Source organism: Scyliorhinus torazame, chromosome 2 (genome assembly GCF_047496885.1).
Source record: "Scyliorhinus torazame isolate Kashiwa2021f chromosome 2, sScyTor2.1, whole genome shotgun sequence".
In the NCBI taxonomy this organism is placed as follows: Eukaryota; Metazoa; Chordata; class Chondrichthyes; order Carcharhiniformes; family Scyliorhinidae; genus Scyliorhinus; species Scyliorhinus torazame.
The window spans coordinates 132,545,688-132,564,171 of record NC_092708.1 but is presented as its reverse complement, the minus strand read 5'-3'; the positions used below and the strand labels follow the sequence as shown (position 1 = coordinate 132,564,171).

Below are 18,484 nucleotides of genomic sequence, written 5' to 3'. Positions count from 1 at the left end.
CTTCTTTCCTGTAGTGGTTTCATTTAGTTTCACTAGAATTTCTTTGTACTTATATCCTTTGGATTTGCCATTTCTCACTTGTCCCTTAGTTTCACACTTACTCCCTTTTTCTGATATCTCTTAGTTTCATCACTACATTTCTGTGAAGTGTGCACCACCTTGCATGCACATGTCATCTAATTTTAGATGGTTTGCTTAAATGTATTTGTTATAAATTCAGTGTAGTGTGCATTTTTATTGTCAAAAGCAATGCCAATTTATTTTGTAAATTAAATCTTTACTCATTGATAATTAAAGTTGGAAACTAAAAGTTCCCTATTTTTAAAAATGTCCTAGTTACTATGTTCCTTTTGATTAACAAATGAGTCAGTTTTTGAAAATAACAGTATCTTTAAAACAAAATAAACTTCCAGAAAATTGTCGACAAGAAATCTGTTTTCAAATCTCAATATGATATACCAGTCGAAGCCCAAGATGGTATTGCTTTTGAAGGTCATAGTTAATGTTGTGAAATTTAAGATTAGACTACGAATGCTCTCGCAGACTTATCCCTTGTTGTCTGCAGATTGAAGTTGGCAAAAAGGCTGAAGCTGTGGCTAAAGTATTAGCTGCTGTGGATCAAGCACGTACTCGACATCCTTTGTATGCTGAAGGAGTGCATTCAGAAGAGACATCAATGGAATATGATTATGCACAGCGTGGTGGATATCAAAGTACCACTGAGTTTTCTGCTGAAAAACGAACAGCCCCTGTTGAACAACAAGTTGTCACCACAACTGTCAGAAAAGCGACAGTTATTGTGCCAACTGAAACACACATTTCCTATGGCGAGCAACACATTTCACAGGTTAGACATCATTTAACTCATAAAACAACAAGTTAACATTCACAAAGATTCTGTTATTCATGTTAACTGTGAAAAACATTTTCTCAATTTTATTTTTCAATTTATCATTGCGCTCTGAATTAAACATAACAATGAAGGTTTTGTTGGTTGTTACAGATTGAAAGAGCGTCAGAATCTGCAGTACATCTGGACCACAAACTTTCCAGTGCAATTCCTCACTTCTCTGTTTCAAAAATCACTGTAGCCAAACCAGAACCGACCCAAGAGGTAAGGGTGAAAATTCTGTGCGGCAGGCAAATAAAACTTTTATGACATTAATCTTAAATAGACAGGACTATAAAATGAGGTACTTGATAATAAAGGAGAACTATATATAGCTACAGAAATTGGGAATGTAAAATCCATGTATTTTGTTTAAGGGAAATACTTCTCTAAAGTACTTGTAATTCCCATCATGTAAGAAAGGTCAGTGGATGTACCGGGCATGCATTGAGACAAATTTATAACTAAGTACAATGTCTTCTAATGGAATAAGCCTGGATATTGAAGTGGATATTGACATTGGTAACGATTGACGCACATATTGGTAACACTAAAGTGGAAATTCCATTAGATCCAATTTCAGGCCTGAAAGAGAGGTCCCAAATTAGACCTTGGAAATCAGTAATGTTATCTAGGAAAATTGTTGGCTCTTAGCTGCCTCCGCAGGTAGCTTACCCCATTTTTAAATAGATAGTAAGTCTTGACGAAGGTGGAATGAGGTGGCTGGGAAGGAGGGTTAGAGTGACAGTAAAGGAGGGGGCACAATTGCTTGCACTGTTAAGTTCCACAGGAACTCATTTTGCATTTCATTTGAAAAATACATTTTTTGAGGGGAGGGGGTGGGAGAGTCCAGTGTGATGCAGGCTTAGCTCCAACTTCACACAATTTCCAAGACAGACCCAAAACAGGTGTTTGACCCCTCATTTATATATTTAAGGGGCCTAATCATTGTCTTAGGCATTGTCCTTATGATTAAGGTCCAACACAGTATTATGGCATTTGTCTTTCAGGCATATCTTGGGTGTTGGATTTGTTCTTGAAGTTAGTCTTTGTGCTTGTTTTTCGCCGCTAATGTCTACCCCACTGTTCTTAGAGCTAGATTGGTGAGATTATATGTCATGATAAAACATAAATAGTGGATATTGTTGTCATTTACATTATGGAAAACATTTTTTATAATCCAACCACTTGAGACATTTTAGAAATCAGTTACAGATATTATAATTAATAAGGGAGCATGCAGAGTCAAATTTAACTGAGATGGCAGATATCATACCTCAAGCTATTTTTGACAAGTATTAAACAACTTATATTCAAGTTTCCTATTACCTTGCCATATAGTATAATCATTTTTAAAGTTTATGAATGACTGAAAAAAACTTTTTCAATGTTGGCCCAGAATTTGCTTGGAAAGTTAAGGCAATTTTAATGTGCTCACACTTATTAATTTAGTGTGTTATTGGTGGTGGGGAAGAGCTAGCAAGTTGTGCATCACCACAAATTGTTGAACAATTTGCATTTGCTCAACCATTAGCCTTGTGTAAATGGGATCTACTCCATCAATCTCCCCCTGAGTTTCTGGAAGGTTCTGCATTATTTGCACTATTAAGCCATTTATATTCACTGCATGATGTTAGGGCTGACATTTAATGATGTAAGGACCCTTTTCCATTTCGTCATTTAATTTCCTGCAATGCAACTCAACATTTTCAGGCCAGAAAAGGAGCAATTGAAACTTTGCAGACTCATTCCTGCATTTTCTCTCTCTCTCTCAATCCAATGTTTCTCTCTATTTTTCTTTCTGTAGCTAATTTGATTGTAATTCAATCTAATTCCTTTTCCACCATGAGCTTTGTTTCTTTCTCCCATTGGTTGAGGAAATAGAATGTTGGTCCTGTCCTTCAGTAAGCTCCTCGATGCGTGTTGACATCATCCCGCCATTATCACTTTGCATTTCGAGCACTTTGTAGCGAAAAATATTTTTGGGCTGAAGGGTTGGCAAAAAATAAATATATGGGGCATACTACGAGATATTGCACACAGCAAATTCTGGGCCACATTGCATTTTAGATTTATTTATTTGTCATTTGTTTTACCTTCTCACAAGTACATTTTGTTAATCTTCATCATTTATACTAATAATTTAATTTTTAACAGTGGTAGCGAATTAACTGAAGATCTTGAAACCTAACCCTTCATGTTTGTAGGAGTCTGTTTGGATCTGCCTTTCACTGTTACCTGTTTGGTTTGTTCTAAACCATGAGATCCTTTCCCCCTGTTGTTCATTTTTATTTTCATTCTCGTACAATGTTTTCCAAAAAGACCATCTAATTCAGCTAACCTAATAATCCAATCCACCCTGTCATGTGACCAGTCATTAAAACAATTAATGTTATTTGTAAATTTTGTAACTTTATTCTTCTTGGCTTGGTTAGGTTTCTATAGCAGGAACTGCCATTGTTACTCTGGAAAAAGAGTTGTCTGCATCTTCTGCTGTGAAGGTTACCAAGCCAGTGAAACGTCCTGTGTTAAAAGAGGCCAGAATTGTGATGGAGGAGAGTGTCTCTCCCCAGCCTCGCTTTAGAGAAAGAACAGACGTGTATGAAACACGGTTTGATACTGAGATGCACAGGCATCTAGGTTTAAGTATTTCAGGCTCACTTGAAGCTGATTTTGATGTTGAGCATGAGGAAGATCAATACGAAGCAGAAGACGAGCAGGTTTGTTAATTACCCAGTAGTGTGCCCTAAATATGCTAACTTTGTGTGTTTCCCACAAATTAACAGTAGTAAATAGTGCAAAACATTTTGTTCCTGATCAAAAACACCGCTAATATTTTCGTCCTGCCCCTCTCTCATCTGAAACTGTTTAGTGCAACATAACATCTTGACTCTTTATTATGAGAATGAGAACTCAATGGTGTGATAGCTTGAAGATCTGAGTCCACTGTAGGAAGCTCGTTCCCACTTTTCTATCTGATGTGCGACACTCCAAAATCTAATACGAAAGCACAACATTGTGGTTGCTGGCAATCTGAAATAAAAAGAGAAAATGCTAGAAGTACTCAGCAGGTCAGACAGGCACGATTCATCAGCCACGTCGCGCCCAACTTGGTGTCGGAATGTGGCTGTTGAATCACGCGAGAAGCCTCTCGCAAGATCTGCAACACTTGAAATGCCTCACGAGATTTAACAAAATCTTGCGAGATGTCATGATCTGGATTTCGCCCTCACTGGGCGTGTTCCAGATCTTCATATTTAATTAACCATATTCGATTGCAGGATTCTCCTGGCACCTGGCACCTAATGGACACGTCTGGGAGACCTTGCCAGGGCGCCATTTAGTGTTGGTTTCCATAACGTGGACCAGTTTTAATGGTACCTGGGGGGGAGGTTCCCAGACCATTAGAGACCCCTGGGTGGTCATCGACAGGGCAGGGTGGTACACTGGCACTCCCTCTGGGACCTGGGAACCTTGACACTCCTCTCCCCCCCCCCCTCCCAGCACTACCAGGGTGGTGGTGCCAGGCTGGCAGTGCCAAGGTGTCCAAGTGCCAGGTTGGCACTGCCAGGGATTGGGCCTTACCAGGTGGCGTGGGGGTGTAGGGGTATTCCCAGAGGTGGGGGTGGTGTTGCTGAAAGGGGAGGGGCGAGAGTTTGGGGCAGCCAGATAAAATGGCACTCAATTTGCAGGTGGCCTACCTTACTGGGCTCACCAGCAGGAAATGACTCCAGTGCGGCCCCGTGAGACCGAAAAAACAGAAAGGCTGCCACCGAGAAGCACCGCGCTAAGTGCGCCCAAAACCGGACATAGATTTTACCTGTTTGATCGTGCCCGGTGTTTCAGGTTGATGACTTTTAGTCAGTATCGGAAATGTTAAAGAGGTAACAGGGTTTCCTCCAGTGCAAAGATAAGGAAAGGGGGCTAAGTAGACAAATATAAAAGGAGAACTATAATCGTATGGAATGCATGGAGATTAAATGACAAAAGCGAAAGTGGATTCTCCGAAATCTGTTTGACAAGGTGTCAAAGAGGGCCTCTTTCTTACTCACTACTTTACTTTCTGTTTTTCCAGGTCACAGAACCAGTTGCTCTCCCAATTCCAACAGTGGTTCCACTTACCCCACCAAGTTTTGTATCTGTAAGTAATTGATTCACTTGAAACCACATTTTAAGTAGACCATTTTCACATTGTAGTCTTTATATTTGCTTTATTTCCATCAATTTAATTGGACCATACTTTTTGTAGGGCTTGAGGAACATCACTGTAGTCGAAGGCGAATCTGTGACCCTATCGTGTGAAATCGCAGCACACCCTACCCCAACCGTAATGTGGTTCAGAGAAGATTACCACATTGAAAGTTCCATTGATTTCCATATAACCTTTGAAAAAGGCATTGCTAGTTTAACAATTAGGGAGGCCTTTGCAGAGGATAGCGGTCGCTTTACCTGTACAGCCACCAGTGATGCTGGTACTGCTAGCAGTTCATGTTATCTTCTTGTTCAAGGTACGTAGATAAGTAACATTAACAAAGATGATTAAAATTTGACATATTATTGTAAGGCACTGTTAAGATAAATTATTGTTTGTACTTCTATAGTGTCAGAAGAGATTGAGAGCAGAGAAGAAACCTTTGCTGTATCAGAGCAAGCTGTCTCTGAAAGGAAACGGTATTTACAATCTTTAGATATTACTGTTTAAAAACAATGAATCAAATTTATTGGTTTTTTTATTGCTGATATTTTATTTTTTTATTCCATATTAAAATATTCTTCGACCTTTTCTCTGTGCATTGAACATGTAGTAACATAAACAATATAAAGATATATGCCAACACATACTAAAACTAAGTCGGCCATAACGATCTACAAAATCAAAATCAATCTCATTATTTGTTTATTTCCAGAGTTGAAATGAAAGTCGAAACTCTATCAGGAACGAGTACTACCCCTGAGTCAGTGGAAGATGGTATAGGAGTTGCTCCTTTCTTCATCAGGAAGCCAATAGTACAGAAACTAATTGAAGGTGGAAGTGTCATTTTTGATTGTCAGATTGGAGGCACCCCTAAACCTCATGTTTACTGGAAAAAAGCTGGAATTCCATTGACAACTGGATACAGGTATAATATTCTGTTAAAAGACACTTGAATCCTCATGTGGAGCCAATTTAAACTAAACGACAGCTAACTACAATCATTTTCCATTGTTTTACTGCAATATTAACTGAATTAAGAAAACAACAGTAGTGTAGTTAAGTGATTGCATTTATATCTAACAAAAAATAAACTATTAAAACACAGTAGGTGTCATTCTGTGTTTGGGCAAGTGCAACTTGGGAGTTAGTGCAACAATATTGTCACCTCTGAATTGTGTTCATTGTGAGGTTGAATTTGCAAATTTAATGTTTCTGTAGCCTAGTGCATGTTCTTAGGAGCCAGAGACAATTAATGAATGAATGACAAGTCAGTTTCAATTATTTATGTACTGGGATAGGTTTGAGAAAGCCTACAAGTTATTCCAACATTGCATAGATCATTGATGAACCCATGTTCAAATTGTAATGCCAGTAACACACCAGTATTTTTAAAAATGTTGATGAATCCCTGCTGGCCCAGCTGCAAAGGCAATGTATATCTCAGTCATATCAATTGAGAAGGTTACAGTTTTGAATCCTGGGGCCGGACCTATGTGAAGGAAAAGGGAAAGCATGAGTCAGGAAAGTTCCCGACTCCACAAATCCATCTCTGTTAAGCAGGCCCCTGCGCACCATATTTCTATTCTGGGGAGGCAGGGTGGTATCTAGGCAGCAATGGAGGAGAGCAGATGGCAAGGCTGGCAGACTAAGGCCCACCTCCATTTACTGGGACATGGGCCCAATTGTAATCATGACTGTAAGGCCCTCAAGTTTTCACAAAACTCCATCCACCTCCATTTCCCCTCATATTTTGCATGATCCCTCCATGCCCCCATTGCTCCCTTTACACCTCATCCTACTCATCTCCCAATGCCCCTTTCATTGCCCCCCATGCATCCTCCATACCCACTTTCCAGTATTCACTCTGTACATAATGAATGAGATATTGAATAATCTGGAAATCTCCTAAATTCTGATTAAACCGACACAGTAAACATGGAGTCTTGGAAAATCTACTTTGAAAGAAACTGCTCAGCTTACAATTTCAAACAAATGTCAATTAATCACACTGTGTGAACATTGTCTGCTGAGCTAAGTGAATAAGCTATGTTTGGAGCTCAGCTACACTTTCAGAATGAGGGCAGCTGGCAATTGTATCCATAGAGATCCAAAGAAGCAGTGAAAGCAGAATGTTTTTCAAGGTGGCCTCATTATGAATGTTTGGCTGAGCTCCAAGAATACCTAATCCAATTAGCTCAGCAGACATTGTTTACATAGCTGCAGAAGAGAGTGATATCTTTGTTTGAATTACATATTCATTACTTATAATAACCAGATATTACTTTGAAGTGTTTTTCAGTGCCTGTGTGTTTATTTACACAAGATTAAGACGTGTGAACAGGATAATAGCTTTGTGTCATTGACACTGTGAATGGCTGTGATTGATTTATGGTGTGTGAGAAGGGAAGAAAGGCAATGCAATTCAATGAGAATATTGCATGGCTATCTTTTTGGTTCCTGACTCAGGACTAGGATGCCCCCATTGTTCACGACTTCTCTGAGCAGACAAGAACCACATGTCTCAGAAAAGGCCCGAACCCATGAAAATTGTGTGGGTGGGTGGGGAGGATTTAAAATGCCCACTCTACATTGGAGCCAGAAACAATAGATTTCTGTGAATGAGCTCACTACCAACAGACTTATCCATTCTGGCAAAAATCACTAGATATCAGAATAGGGCCAGGAATTCCAGAACTGGGACCCACCTGGCATTTTGAAAGGCCTCCTGACTCAGCCCAAGTCCACAAAATCTTGGTCCTGGACCGTGCTGAGTTAGTTGGTCTCAGTGGCCCAGGTATTCTCCACAGAGGCAGGTAATTAAACTTGCTGACTCGGCAAATCCATCTCGATTTTCAAAAAAAACCATCAGACCCAATTTGCACTGGGAGGTGAGGGCAGAATAGATTGAGGCCTGATGGCCCTGGAAGCAGACTGGAGGTGGCTGCTAAAAGGCCCATCTTGGCTGATCAGCATTTTGTCCCAGTTGTTTGCTTACATTTCAGGCCCTCACTCTTCATACTCCATCACCCCATCCACCTACTCTGCATGCCACCTCTATGCCTCCCAAACTTTCTCCATCCCAACTTGGGACCACAACCCAAACTCATGTCCTCATGCTGACTCATGGCACTCCCATGCCCATCAACCCAGTATGCGCACTGTACAGTACAAATGAATGCTGTAATGGCAATTTTATCTGTGAAACTGCTTTAAAAAATCATTTATAATTTTCTTTTAAAAATCTGCTGTTGTTACAACCCTATAAAAGTGTCAAACAATCAGACCTTTGAAGTATCAGTAAAAGAAGTTAATAATCACTTGACACTTTTCTAATTTGTGCAACTAGACAATGAGCTATGGACAAAAGAGTTCACAAAAAAATAGCGTGTTATAATATAAAGCTATCAATCAGCAACTTTTTCTCTTCTCTGCACTATGTCAACAGAGATAACCTTTTATGCTACTCTGGGCTCTCTGCCAATCATGCTTGGCCTGGAGGCTATGAGGGCCATAGAGATGTCATGGCGTCTTGGTGAAGGACATGAATTGGCATGGACAGGGATTTTGAAGGCGGTGGAGGGCTGGGAAAGACCTTTTGTCCTTATCTCTCAATAGATTCCTGAATCCAGACTATGGTTCACAACTCATCTGAGGGACCATGAGTCATGAAGGCCCTGCAATTTAGTTCTGGTCACAGGAGGATGTGACTGCATTGAGAGGGCAGAGTGAAGATTTTAAGGATATTGCCAGAACTGGAAGGTTTGAGCTATGAGGAAAGGTTGGGTTGGCTGGGGTTGTTTTCTTTGGAACAGAAGAGGCAGAGGGGATATTTAATTGAGTCAAACAAAATTGTGACATGTATGGATAAAATGGATAGGACAAACTTATACCCTTAACAGAGAGGTCAATAACTAGGAGCATGGACTTAAAGTATAAAGTATGGATTGAAGGGAAAGAATTTGGAGGAGTTCGAGGAAAATTGTTGATAGTTATTTCATCCAGTGGCTGGTGGGGACCTGGAACTCACTGCCTGAAATTTCATTTTCATTTTAAGCATATGTATGTATGTACATATCTATGTATATATGTCTCTATGTATCATACTTAAACATACACTTAAAGTGTAGTAACTTTGAACTTTGCAGACGAAGAGCTGGAAAATAGGATTATTTAAGGTTCCTTGCTCTTTTTGGACTGGTACAATGGACAGAATGGTTTCCTTCTGTGCTGTAAATTTATTTGATTCTAAGTAAGGTAAATCAAGAGGCCATTTAGGTGAAAGCTCAGCATGAATCTTTCTGTTCGTGAGTTGATGGGAGAAAGTAGTATAATCGAGAATGCTTCAGAGTCATTCACAACAAGAGGAAGGGACCAGTATGGAATCTAGGCGACTATTTTATGGAGAGGAATTTACAGAACTGATGCTGCTCCAGACTTTTCAATTCCAGAAAGTTGTGCAAACATTTAACCTGGGCTGCGAGCACTAATGTACAAATATATAATTAATGCACATACATAACACTAGTTGATGTATGTAGAGAAAGCTCTGTCAAGACAAAATTGTTCCTTTAGGGAACATGTTGGGTAGATCACAGAATCACGGAACTGTTATGATACAGAAGAAGGCGATTCAGCTCATCGTGTCTGCACTAGCTCTCCAAATGAGCATATTGAGCCATTCCCCTGCCTTTCTACTCTACTCCTGCATATAGGTATGTTACCGATGGTCAGGAAAAGGCAGCTATATTCAGTAAGCTCCACACAAAGAACTGAGGCTGAGTCCTCTCTTTTTTCACAATGACTAGCTGCAGCTTTGAAATGTGATTTCTGAGAATTAGATTTCAAGCATTTGAATTGCGTTGTGAGCAGAGTACATGAATGCTCAAGAACAAAATTAGTAACCTGAAACTGCGTCCAGATTTAAACAGAATTTTGTTTTTTATGGAATAGGAAATTGGTAGAACAGACTCTTAATAAATATGGTATTGATTAACTTTGCCAGAAAAGAATTGGATAAATGTTGGGGATGAGATTGAAAAGGAAAGGAAGAGATGCCAAAAGAGATCATCAATTTCTCCATGGAATTCAGAGGCTTCTGCGTTGCTTTGAACAAAAAAAACATAATTTTTTTTAAAGCAATCTACCCAAAGTTGAATCCTGTAAACATGCACAAAGCGAGATCTGCATGAGTTTGCTTATCTTTGGATGATAGCTAGTAATTTTACAAAACTTACTTTTCAGACAATTAATTGGTTAATTAGAATGTATAGCTTGGATTTTCCATCCCCGTCGTGGAGAGACCCACTGCAGGGGATGCAGCAGGCTAGCCAAAAGTCCATTGACTTTTGGCAGGACTGAGAATCCCAGCAGTGAGCGGGGCTGGAAAATCCCTACAAAAATATTGCTTTTATACTGGCTGCGGAAGTAATGCCTTTATGTTGTTCAAGTAGCTAATGCTGCACTAAGAACACGTCTGAATGTAAGTGAAAGTAAATGTTTCATGGGATATGATGCTTCTTGCTGACTTTAAGTATTTACAGTTTTGTACTTCATTCTTACTTTGGTTCCTGCATTCTTGGGATCAATGAAGGTTAAGTGAAGGAAGGCAAAGTTACATACAGTAATAATGAAAATAAAATTTGATTTATCTTCTGGGATTTTGCTAGAGTTATCTTTCAAGGCATGGGGTCCTTTGTAGAAAACAAATGCAAAATACTATGGATGCTGGAAATCTGGATTATAAAAACAAAAAATGTTGGAAATATTCAGCATATCTGGCAGCATCTGTGGAGAGAGTTACAGAATGTTGCGGGTCTGTGAATTTTCATCACGGAACGAGGTGATTGATTAGGTTGAGTACAGCCTGTGATATCACATATTCTGTGCATTCTTTGGAAGGAGTGAATGAAATAGCATTTTCTTGTTTCAGGTTTCTGACATGTTCATCAAGATTTTTCTTTGTTTGGATTTATTGAGTTTTTATGCTATATGTATATTATTCCTATATAGATACAAGGTGAGCTACAACAAGGAATTGGGAGAATGCAAACTTGTGATCTCCATGACTTTTGCAGATGACGCTGGTGAATATTCCATTGTTGTTCGGAACCAACATGGAGAAATTTATGCATCAACCCAACTGCTGGAGGAAGGTATGGAGCCATTCAAATAATAGTTAAGATAGCTGTTTTCTGCAACAACTAAATCTGTCTCATTGAGGTGATATTTAATTACTATGATCAAATTATTTTTGAAATGAAAACATCTTTGTTTAGGTAATGATTAAATCAGTGACTTATTAAATTAGCTTTAGAAATTTGATTACTGTCTGCAGTGATAATTGTGATATGTACATAGAATAATAACATTTTACAGCAGAGAAGGAAGGCATTTAGCCCACCACATATTATCTGCAATATCTAACTACTTAGGCTAATTTCCCTGTCCATACTCACTATTTTTCTTTTTTTGGGGGGGTGTTTATCCCTTATCATTCTACTTCAAACACTATTTCTGGTAGAAATTGCTACCAAGGGGCAGCACGGTGGCGCAGTGGGTTAGCCTTGTTGCCTCACGGCACCGAGGTCCCAGGTTCGATCCCGGCTCTGGGTCACTGTCCGTGTGGAGTTTCCACATTCTCCCCGTGTTTGAATGGGTTTCGCCCCCACAACCCAAAGATGAACATGCTAGGTGGATTGGCCACGCTAAATTGCCCCTGAATTGGAAAAAATGAATTGGGCACTCAAAATGTATTAAAAATAAAGAAATTACTAACAACCATCTGTCAAAAAAGTTCTAACCTCGCATTACCTGTTTGTTTCTTTCAAAGAGCTGACACAGGACTGAAGGGGCCAATGGCCTCTTTCTGGGCTCCAAGACTCTATTGGCACTCCTAGATTCTGTCAGCATGAAAACTGGATTGGTAGTGCCCTTTGTTTTGGTGCTATGGTTACTGTTTGGGGTACAAATTGGCATCTGTAGCACAATTGCATTGTTTCAGGGTGAGTCACACCGATACCATAGCGTGGAGGAATTAGCAAGGACTCAGTGAAGAATTGCTGGAAGTATTTCGAAACTCAACCCTCCAGGTCATGCACGCACATTTCTTTTTGTGCGCCACATGCCTACTTTGCCTTGCACCACAGCTGAAAAGGATTCTGCTTCCTTCATGCCAGCTGGTGTAAGAGCATAGGCAGAGGATCATGCATGACAATGCCGATATTGTGGCAAAAGTTATCACACCTTCATTCTGCATAGTTCGCTGTGCCAACTGCATTTGAGTCAACACAACAAACCAAAGCGTGGCAACTAGATAACAAGGGCTATTTGCTACCACATGGCTGATATCACTGGCACACATACATGCGTGTAACATACATACAATGAAAGTCATGCTGCCACACAAAATGTGATATAGTAAACTATTGGTGTGTAAAATCAATGCTTCTGCTGCCTGGATCACTGCAGAGGACCCAGCAGTAATAGACAGGGCTTTGTTGTGGTCTGTTGCATGCAACACAATATCAAAATCATAGAGAGATAGTCCTTTCTATCGACGGGTTAACAAACAGCTAAGGAGCAGGAGGAGAAGAAACAGAGGAGATAGCCTCTTTCTTGCTTGGCTGGCTGTCATGAATCCATCTTTGTGCGATGTCAGTAAACACAACCCCAATTTCCCATTTACCAACAGACCCACACTTCCCCTTCCCTCTGTCACTGACTATCACAGCATTCACTTGACTTAATGTAAAAATAAGAGCCCACAGAAAATAAACACTTAAAGCCAAATTTATAAATCAAAGCATTCCATGTTGCATATCGGGGTCAACTAATCACTTTTGTACATTCTCTTGGAGCCTGGTCCTGGTGTGCCTTTGCCTCACCTAGTGCTCCTGTGTAGTGTTATCACGTGACTGCTGATTTTCGTTGGAGGAGGTTGCAGGTGGCCTGGAACAGCTTTTGGCCTGGAACAGCTTTTGGTCCAGCTGGGACAACACCATCCCATCATGTCTGGCAGCAGTCTTAGCTTTCTGACAGGAAATAGTTCAGCTACTAGAATAGGTGTGAGAGTGGGTGCTGTCCTGAGCAAGGACAGCAGTTTCAGGCTCAGTGGAGCTTGTCAACTTCTTTTAGCATTTTACCACTTAGTGTATGTTTTCATCCTCTGAAATATTTCACAATGTCATGCAATAATCATTTGCTCAAATTATGATCTGAAATTGCTAAGTGTCTTTTTCATTGTAAAACATGGTTCCTATTTTTCTGTTGTTTGCAAATGTCCATGTGCCTCTTCCATGTAAGTCTATCTGCTAGAGAGAGACATGATCAGTGATCTTAATACTGATATCAGAGCAATACCACAGTTTATATCCTTCCAGCCTGAGTAGGAGATAATTTACGTTTAACCTTATTTGTTTAACTCATTGTATTGATTTGCTATTTTAATAACTCAAGAGGATTTTAGTAGCGTGCTGTTCTAATTCTGATGTAATTTCTTTTTAGCCGATTATGAGCTTTATATGAAGGAACACCAGGTGGTGACAGAGCGGACAGAATTAATAACAGAGTATGTTCAAGAACCCAAAATTGCAGATGTCGCACCAATGATTTTAATGTCCGAGTACGAAAAAGAACAAGCACTGATCCGGAAGAAAATGGGCAAAAGCACAACCATGTTGAAAACTATGACAGAACATGTGAGATTTATCTTAAAATTAGTTAACATTTCTTAAGAAATATTAGAAATGCAACGCAAAATTATAAAATTTGTTTGGTAATTTGCAGAGGCAACTTGTTTTATAAGTGTTAAGGTTAAATTCAACAGTTTTCAAAATACAGCAGAGCATAACTTGCCTGATTATTGTTCACTTTTGGCCAAGATCACCTTGGAAGCTCATATTCTATTTTCAACTTCCGTAAAAAGATTTTGTAAACTTTGCTAAAGTGCAGAAATGGGTGGGTGAATACAACAATTGATATTCACATACGTACTGTAGCGCTTCACGTGAGCATGACAAAACAAAATATAAGGTATTTGGTACTATGGCAAAATATTGGTCAAAAAGGTAGGGGGAGCGATTCTCCGAGCCCTGTGACGGGCCGGAGAATCACCGCAACCACGCCACGATGCCCCGTAGCCAGCGCGCGATTCTCCAAGGTGCGGCGAATTTGCGCCGGTGCATTTGGCGCGGCGCCGGCTGCGGGCCGCTGGAATCGGTGAGGCCGCCGATTCTCCGGCCTGGATGGGCGGAGCGGCCACCCCAATATGACAGAGTCCCGCTGGTGCTGTTCACCCCTGGTCGCTGCCGGCAGGAACTCTGCGGGAACGCTCGGGGGGTGGCCTGTGGGGGGGGGGGGGAGGAGGGGTTGCTCCTTCACCGGGGGGGGCCTCCGATGGGGTCTGGCCCGCGATCGGGTCCCACCGATCAGCAGGCCGGCCTCTTTCCCCCCCCCAGGCCTACTTTCCGGCGTGGCAGGCCCCTGAACACCGACCCCGTGTTGGGACGGGGCCGGTGCGCGTAAAAAGTTCCTCGCGCATGCGCAGGATTGAGCTGGCCCAACTGCGCATGCGCGGGTTGGCGCGGCATCCATTTGGCACCACGTTAGGAGGCTGGAGCGGCGTGAACCGCTCCAGTGCCATGCTGGCCCTTATGGGGGCCAGAATAGGTCATGCCTGGGCCCTGTTCGCGCCGTCGTGAAACGCGACGGCGTTCATGATAGCGCAAACACTTGGCCTCCATATCGGAGAATCGCCCCCAGGATTTATGAAGCATCTTCATAGAGCCATCTGGGACGGTGAAACCAGTAGACAAACTTGGCTGTCACCTAAGCTCCAGGAGTTTTGGAGGGGGGAGGTACGGTTAAAAAAAAACCTAATTAACTGCTAATGAACCTACACTAGTAAATAAAAGGGCTTCAGAAATGGGAATAAAAAGTCTAGCTCTACTTATCTAAATCCACATATACTGACATGCATACAGATTTCCATGTATTTATATCGCAGTCTTTTCCAGAATTTCATATTATATTCCTCATTCTGTTTATGTGACAGTTTCACAAATGTATACATCTACATGACTATTTCAAAACTGCGATTCAGTAAATAATATCAAAGGACAGAATTGAATATAGCCTACTCTAGCATAATGATTATTGATTTGGTAAATTATGCATAAAATCATCAGTAACTGTTGCAGGAATGCAGTATTACATCACGTTACGATCCCAGTTGACGTTATGACCGAACAGGAAATCCCTCAAAGGAACCCTGGCTCAAAAGACCAAAACATTTATTTATTTTTAAATAACATTTAGGAGGATCGGAGTCACAGGACTGCTAATTAGTTTTAACAACATGAAGAAAAATCATTTATTAAACATGAAAAGTTGGATTATTACATAATACTCCTTTACCCTCCCCTAAACCTAACAGTTGCACCTTTTAGGATTAACACGTATTACAAAGTATATCTTATGGTACAATGGTCTCATTAACACACAAAGTACCTTTTAAGTATACCAGACGAATGTGGGAAAATACATATCTCCACTGTGAACCCCAAGTGAATGTATGTGGATGTCTCCTCAGAATCCCCCAGATGATTGTCACGTGAGAGTTTCCAAACTCCACCCCCAAAAACACACTTTAAAATCTTCTCTCAGAGTAATACTGCTGTCCCTTAGTGGTTTGCATCCCAAAATACAGACCAGGGGCGTCATTCTCCGCCGGCGGGAGTCTCCGTTCTGCCGGCGCCCGGGGGTTTCCCGACGGCATGGGGCTGCCCCACAATGGGAAACCCCATTGACCGGCCGGCGTTACGGAGACTCCCGCCGGCCGGTCAGCGCAGAAATGTGGCGGGGCGGGTAGGAGAATTTCGCCCCATATGTTTCAAATTACACTTTTAAAAGTGGAGCAGAAGCTTTGCTTAACAGTGAATCCAGTCCAGGATTTTACACCAACCCCTTTTGGACCTTTTTGGCTTGACGGCTGTGCAAACTGCTCACAATTGTTTTAACTCTTGATTCCTAGACTGCATTAAAATGACATCAAATATTTCACCTACTTCTGAAGTCTGCTGTCCCACTTTAAATCTAGATATTACGATTGTATCTTTGACTCAGAACACTTTTACTCTTCCTTGAATTCTTCTGACTAAAACTTGGTCTCTGTTCACTAACCCCAGGCTTCTTGGACACATCTGTTCATTTTTCTAGCTTCTTAACAAGCTGCTGTTCAGATCTCTACACTTTTTTTTCTTAATATTACTCCATGGTATGGCTTTTCTTCTAGCAAAGCTAAGAGAGATGTTCCCTTTCTGGCCTTCTAAACCAACTGATGCGGTCAAGGCTGAAGGTTTGTCATGGACCTTTAGTATGCTTGTACCAGCTGTGAAAGTTATAGAATAGTTACAGCAAAGAAAGAAGCCCTTCAGTGCATTAAGCGGATTCAAGTTCTCTGCGAGAACAATTCAGTTAGTCTCACATCCCTCCTTTTTTCCCAAAACCCTGCATATTTTTTCAATCACCAGGTGCTTATCCAATTCCCTTTGAAAGCCAAAATTGAATCTGTTTCTACCACCCTTTCAGACAGTGCATTCCAGATCCTAACTACTCGCTGGATAAAAAATGTTTCTTATGTTGCTTCTCGTTCTTTTGCGAGTTACCTTAAATCCACTCTTGCACCAAAGGGAATGGTCGGTCTCAGTCTGTTAAGCCGGACCCCTCTTCAATTTGGATACTTCCATCAAATCTCCTCCCAACTTTCTCCTCTCTGAGGAAAACAGTCCCAACTTCTCCCTGTAACTGAAGCTCCTCATCCTTGGAACCATTCTCTAAACGCTTTTCTGCACCTTCAATGAAACATTTGAATTCTTCCAAAAGTACATTGTCCAGCTCTGGCCATAATACTGCAGCTGAAGCCGAAGTTGTGTCTCAAAGAAGGAAAGAGAGCTAGAAATACTAGAGAGAATTTAGGACCTAGGCCACCAATGGTGAAATGTTTAAACTCGAGAATGTTCAAGAAGCAAAAATTAAATGAGCATAGGTGTCTCAGGAGGTTTGTGTGGCTGTAGGGGATTGCAGGATGAGAATTTTAAAATCATGTTTTTGCTTGACTGGGAGCCGATGTAAATGAAGGCACACATGGGTGATAGGTGAGCACAATGTGGTGAAAGTTGGGAAACAGGCTTTTGGATGACCTTAAGTTTACACTGAGTAAATTGTCGAAGACCAGCCAGGAGCACATTAGAATATTCATTTCTAGTAGGGACGACCCAGTGGTGCAGTGGTTAGCTCTGCTGCCTCATGAGGTCCCAGGTTCAATCCCGGTCCCGGGTCACTGACCATGTGGAGTTTGCACATTCTCCCTGTGTTTGCGTGGGTCTCACCCCCACAACCCAAAAGATGTGCAGGCTCGGTGGATTGGCCACGCTAAATTGCCCCTTAATTGGAAAAAAAATAATTGGGTGCTCTAAATCTATTTTAAAAAAGAATAATCAAGTCTTGAGATAGCGAATGAGTGAATGGTGTTATTTAATATGTTTAGAGTTACTAAAACAAAATACTCATTGCTATTCACATTATTACTATTTGCATTAGTGAGGAAAGTGTGTCTTGATTAGTCATCCAACTGACCATAATAGTATTTTGTATAACTATTTTTCTCAATATCTGTATTAATCAGAAAGAATGGTATGTGGATGTGAAACAGTCTGGTGCGTACAACAATTTTGGAAACTATTTGATAGAATAAAGTTTACATCTCTAAAATACTAACTTTCTCACCAACATTCTACTTGAAGAAATGGGTAGTGTTCAAGTGAGGTGAAATTAGAGTGTGGGAAACAACCAGATCAGATAGCAGACATAGTTTAGTTACCATTTTAGCCTTATACATTCAATTGTATGGATCTCCAGTGACTACTGGTGGAAGGATATAATTGCAGTCGGATAAGTATAAGGGCATTTGCCATTATAGATGGAGTGTACAAATCTATGATGGAATGATTTAATCAAAAATTACAGTGCAATTGTAAGATATTCACCACATTATAGATATTGGTCTGCCAATTGTGCCATAGAAACTTATAGTGCAGAAGGACTCTATTTGGCTTATTGTGTTTCTAGAGGTTCCTTGACACAACAATAAAAATGATTTCTCATACTCTTATCCATCTGTTTTAAATATCTATCCAGCAACTCAATAACCTGCAATTATATGACACCGTTAATGTAAAAAGAAAATCTGCAGAACTTCACAGAAGTGTTAAAAGAGCATGCTTTGATATCAACGATGGGGTTGGTGCTGACAGGTTTAAAAGAGAGGAGACAGTACCCATGAAGAGGGAACTAGTAACAATGTCTAGGAGGAGGATCTGGATGGGGACGTGGGGTTGACAGTT

General features: G+C 40.7%; 1 protein-coding gene across 1 annotated transcript in view; it reads left to right on the top strand.

The window, feature by feature from the left end:
• ttn.2 (titin, tandem duplicate 2) overlaps positions 1–18,484 on the top strand; it is a 415,239-nt gene that overhangs the window by 10,272 nt on the left and 386,483 nt on the right. Inside the window, exons 8-16 of the mRNA XM_072477296.1 lie at positions 566–847; positions 1,004–1,114; positions 3,325–3,609; positions 4,965–5,030; positions 5,139–5,397; positions 5,491–5,560; positions 5,797–6,009; positions 11,094–11,236; positions 13,587–13,780. Coding sequence (XP_072333397.1) covers positions 566–847; positions 1,004–1,114; positions 3,325–3,609; positions 4,965–5,030; positions 5,139–5,397; positions 5,491–5,560; positions 5,797–6,009; positions 11,094–11,236; positions 13,587–13,780 — 1,623 coding nt within the window. The remainder of the gene's footprint in view (positions 1–565; positions 848–1,003; positions 1,115–3,324; positions 3,610–4,964; positions 5,031–5,138; positions 5,398–5,490; positions 5,561–5,796; positions 6,010–11,093; positions 11,237–13,586; positions 13,781–18,484) is intronic.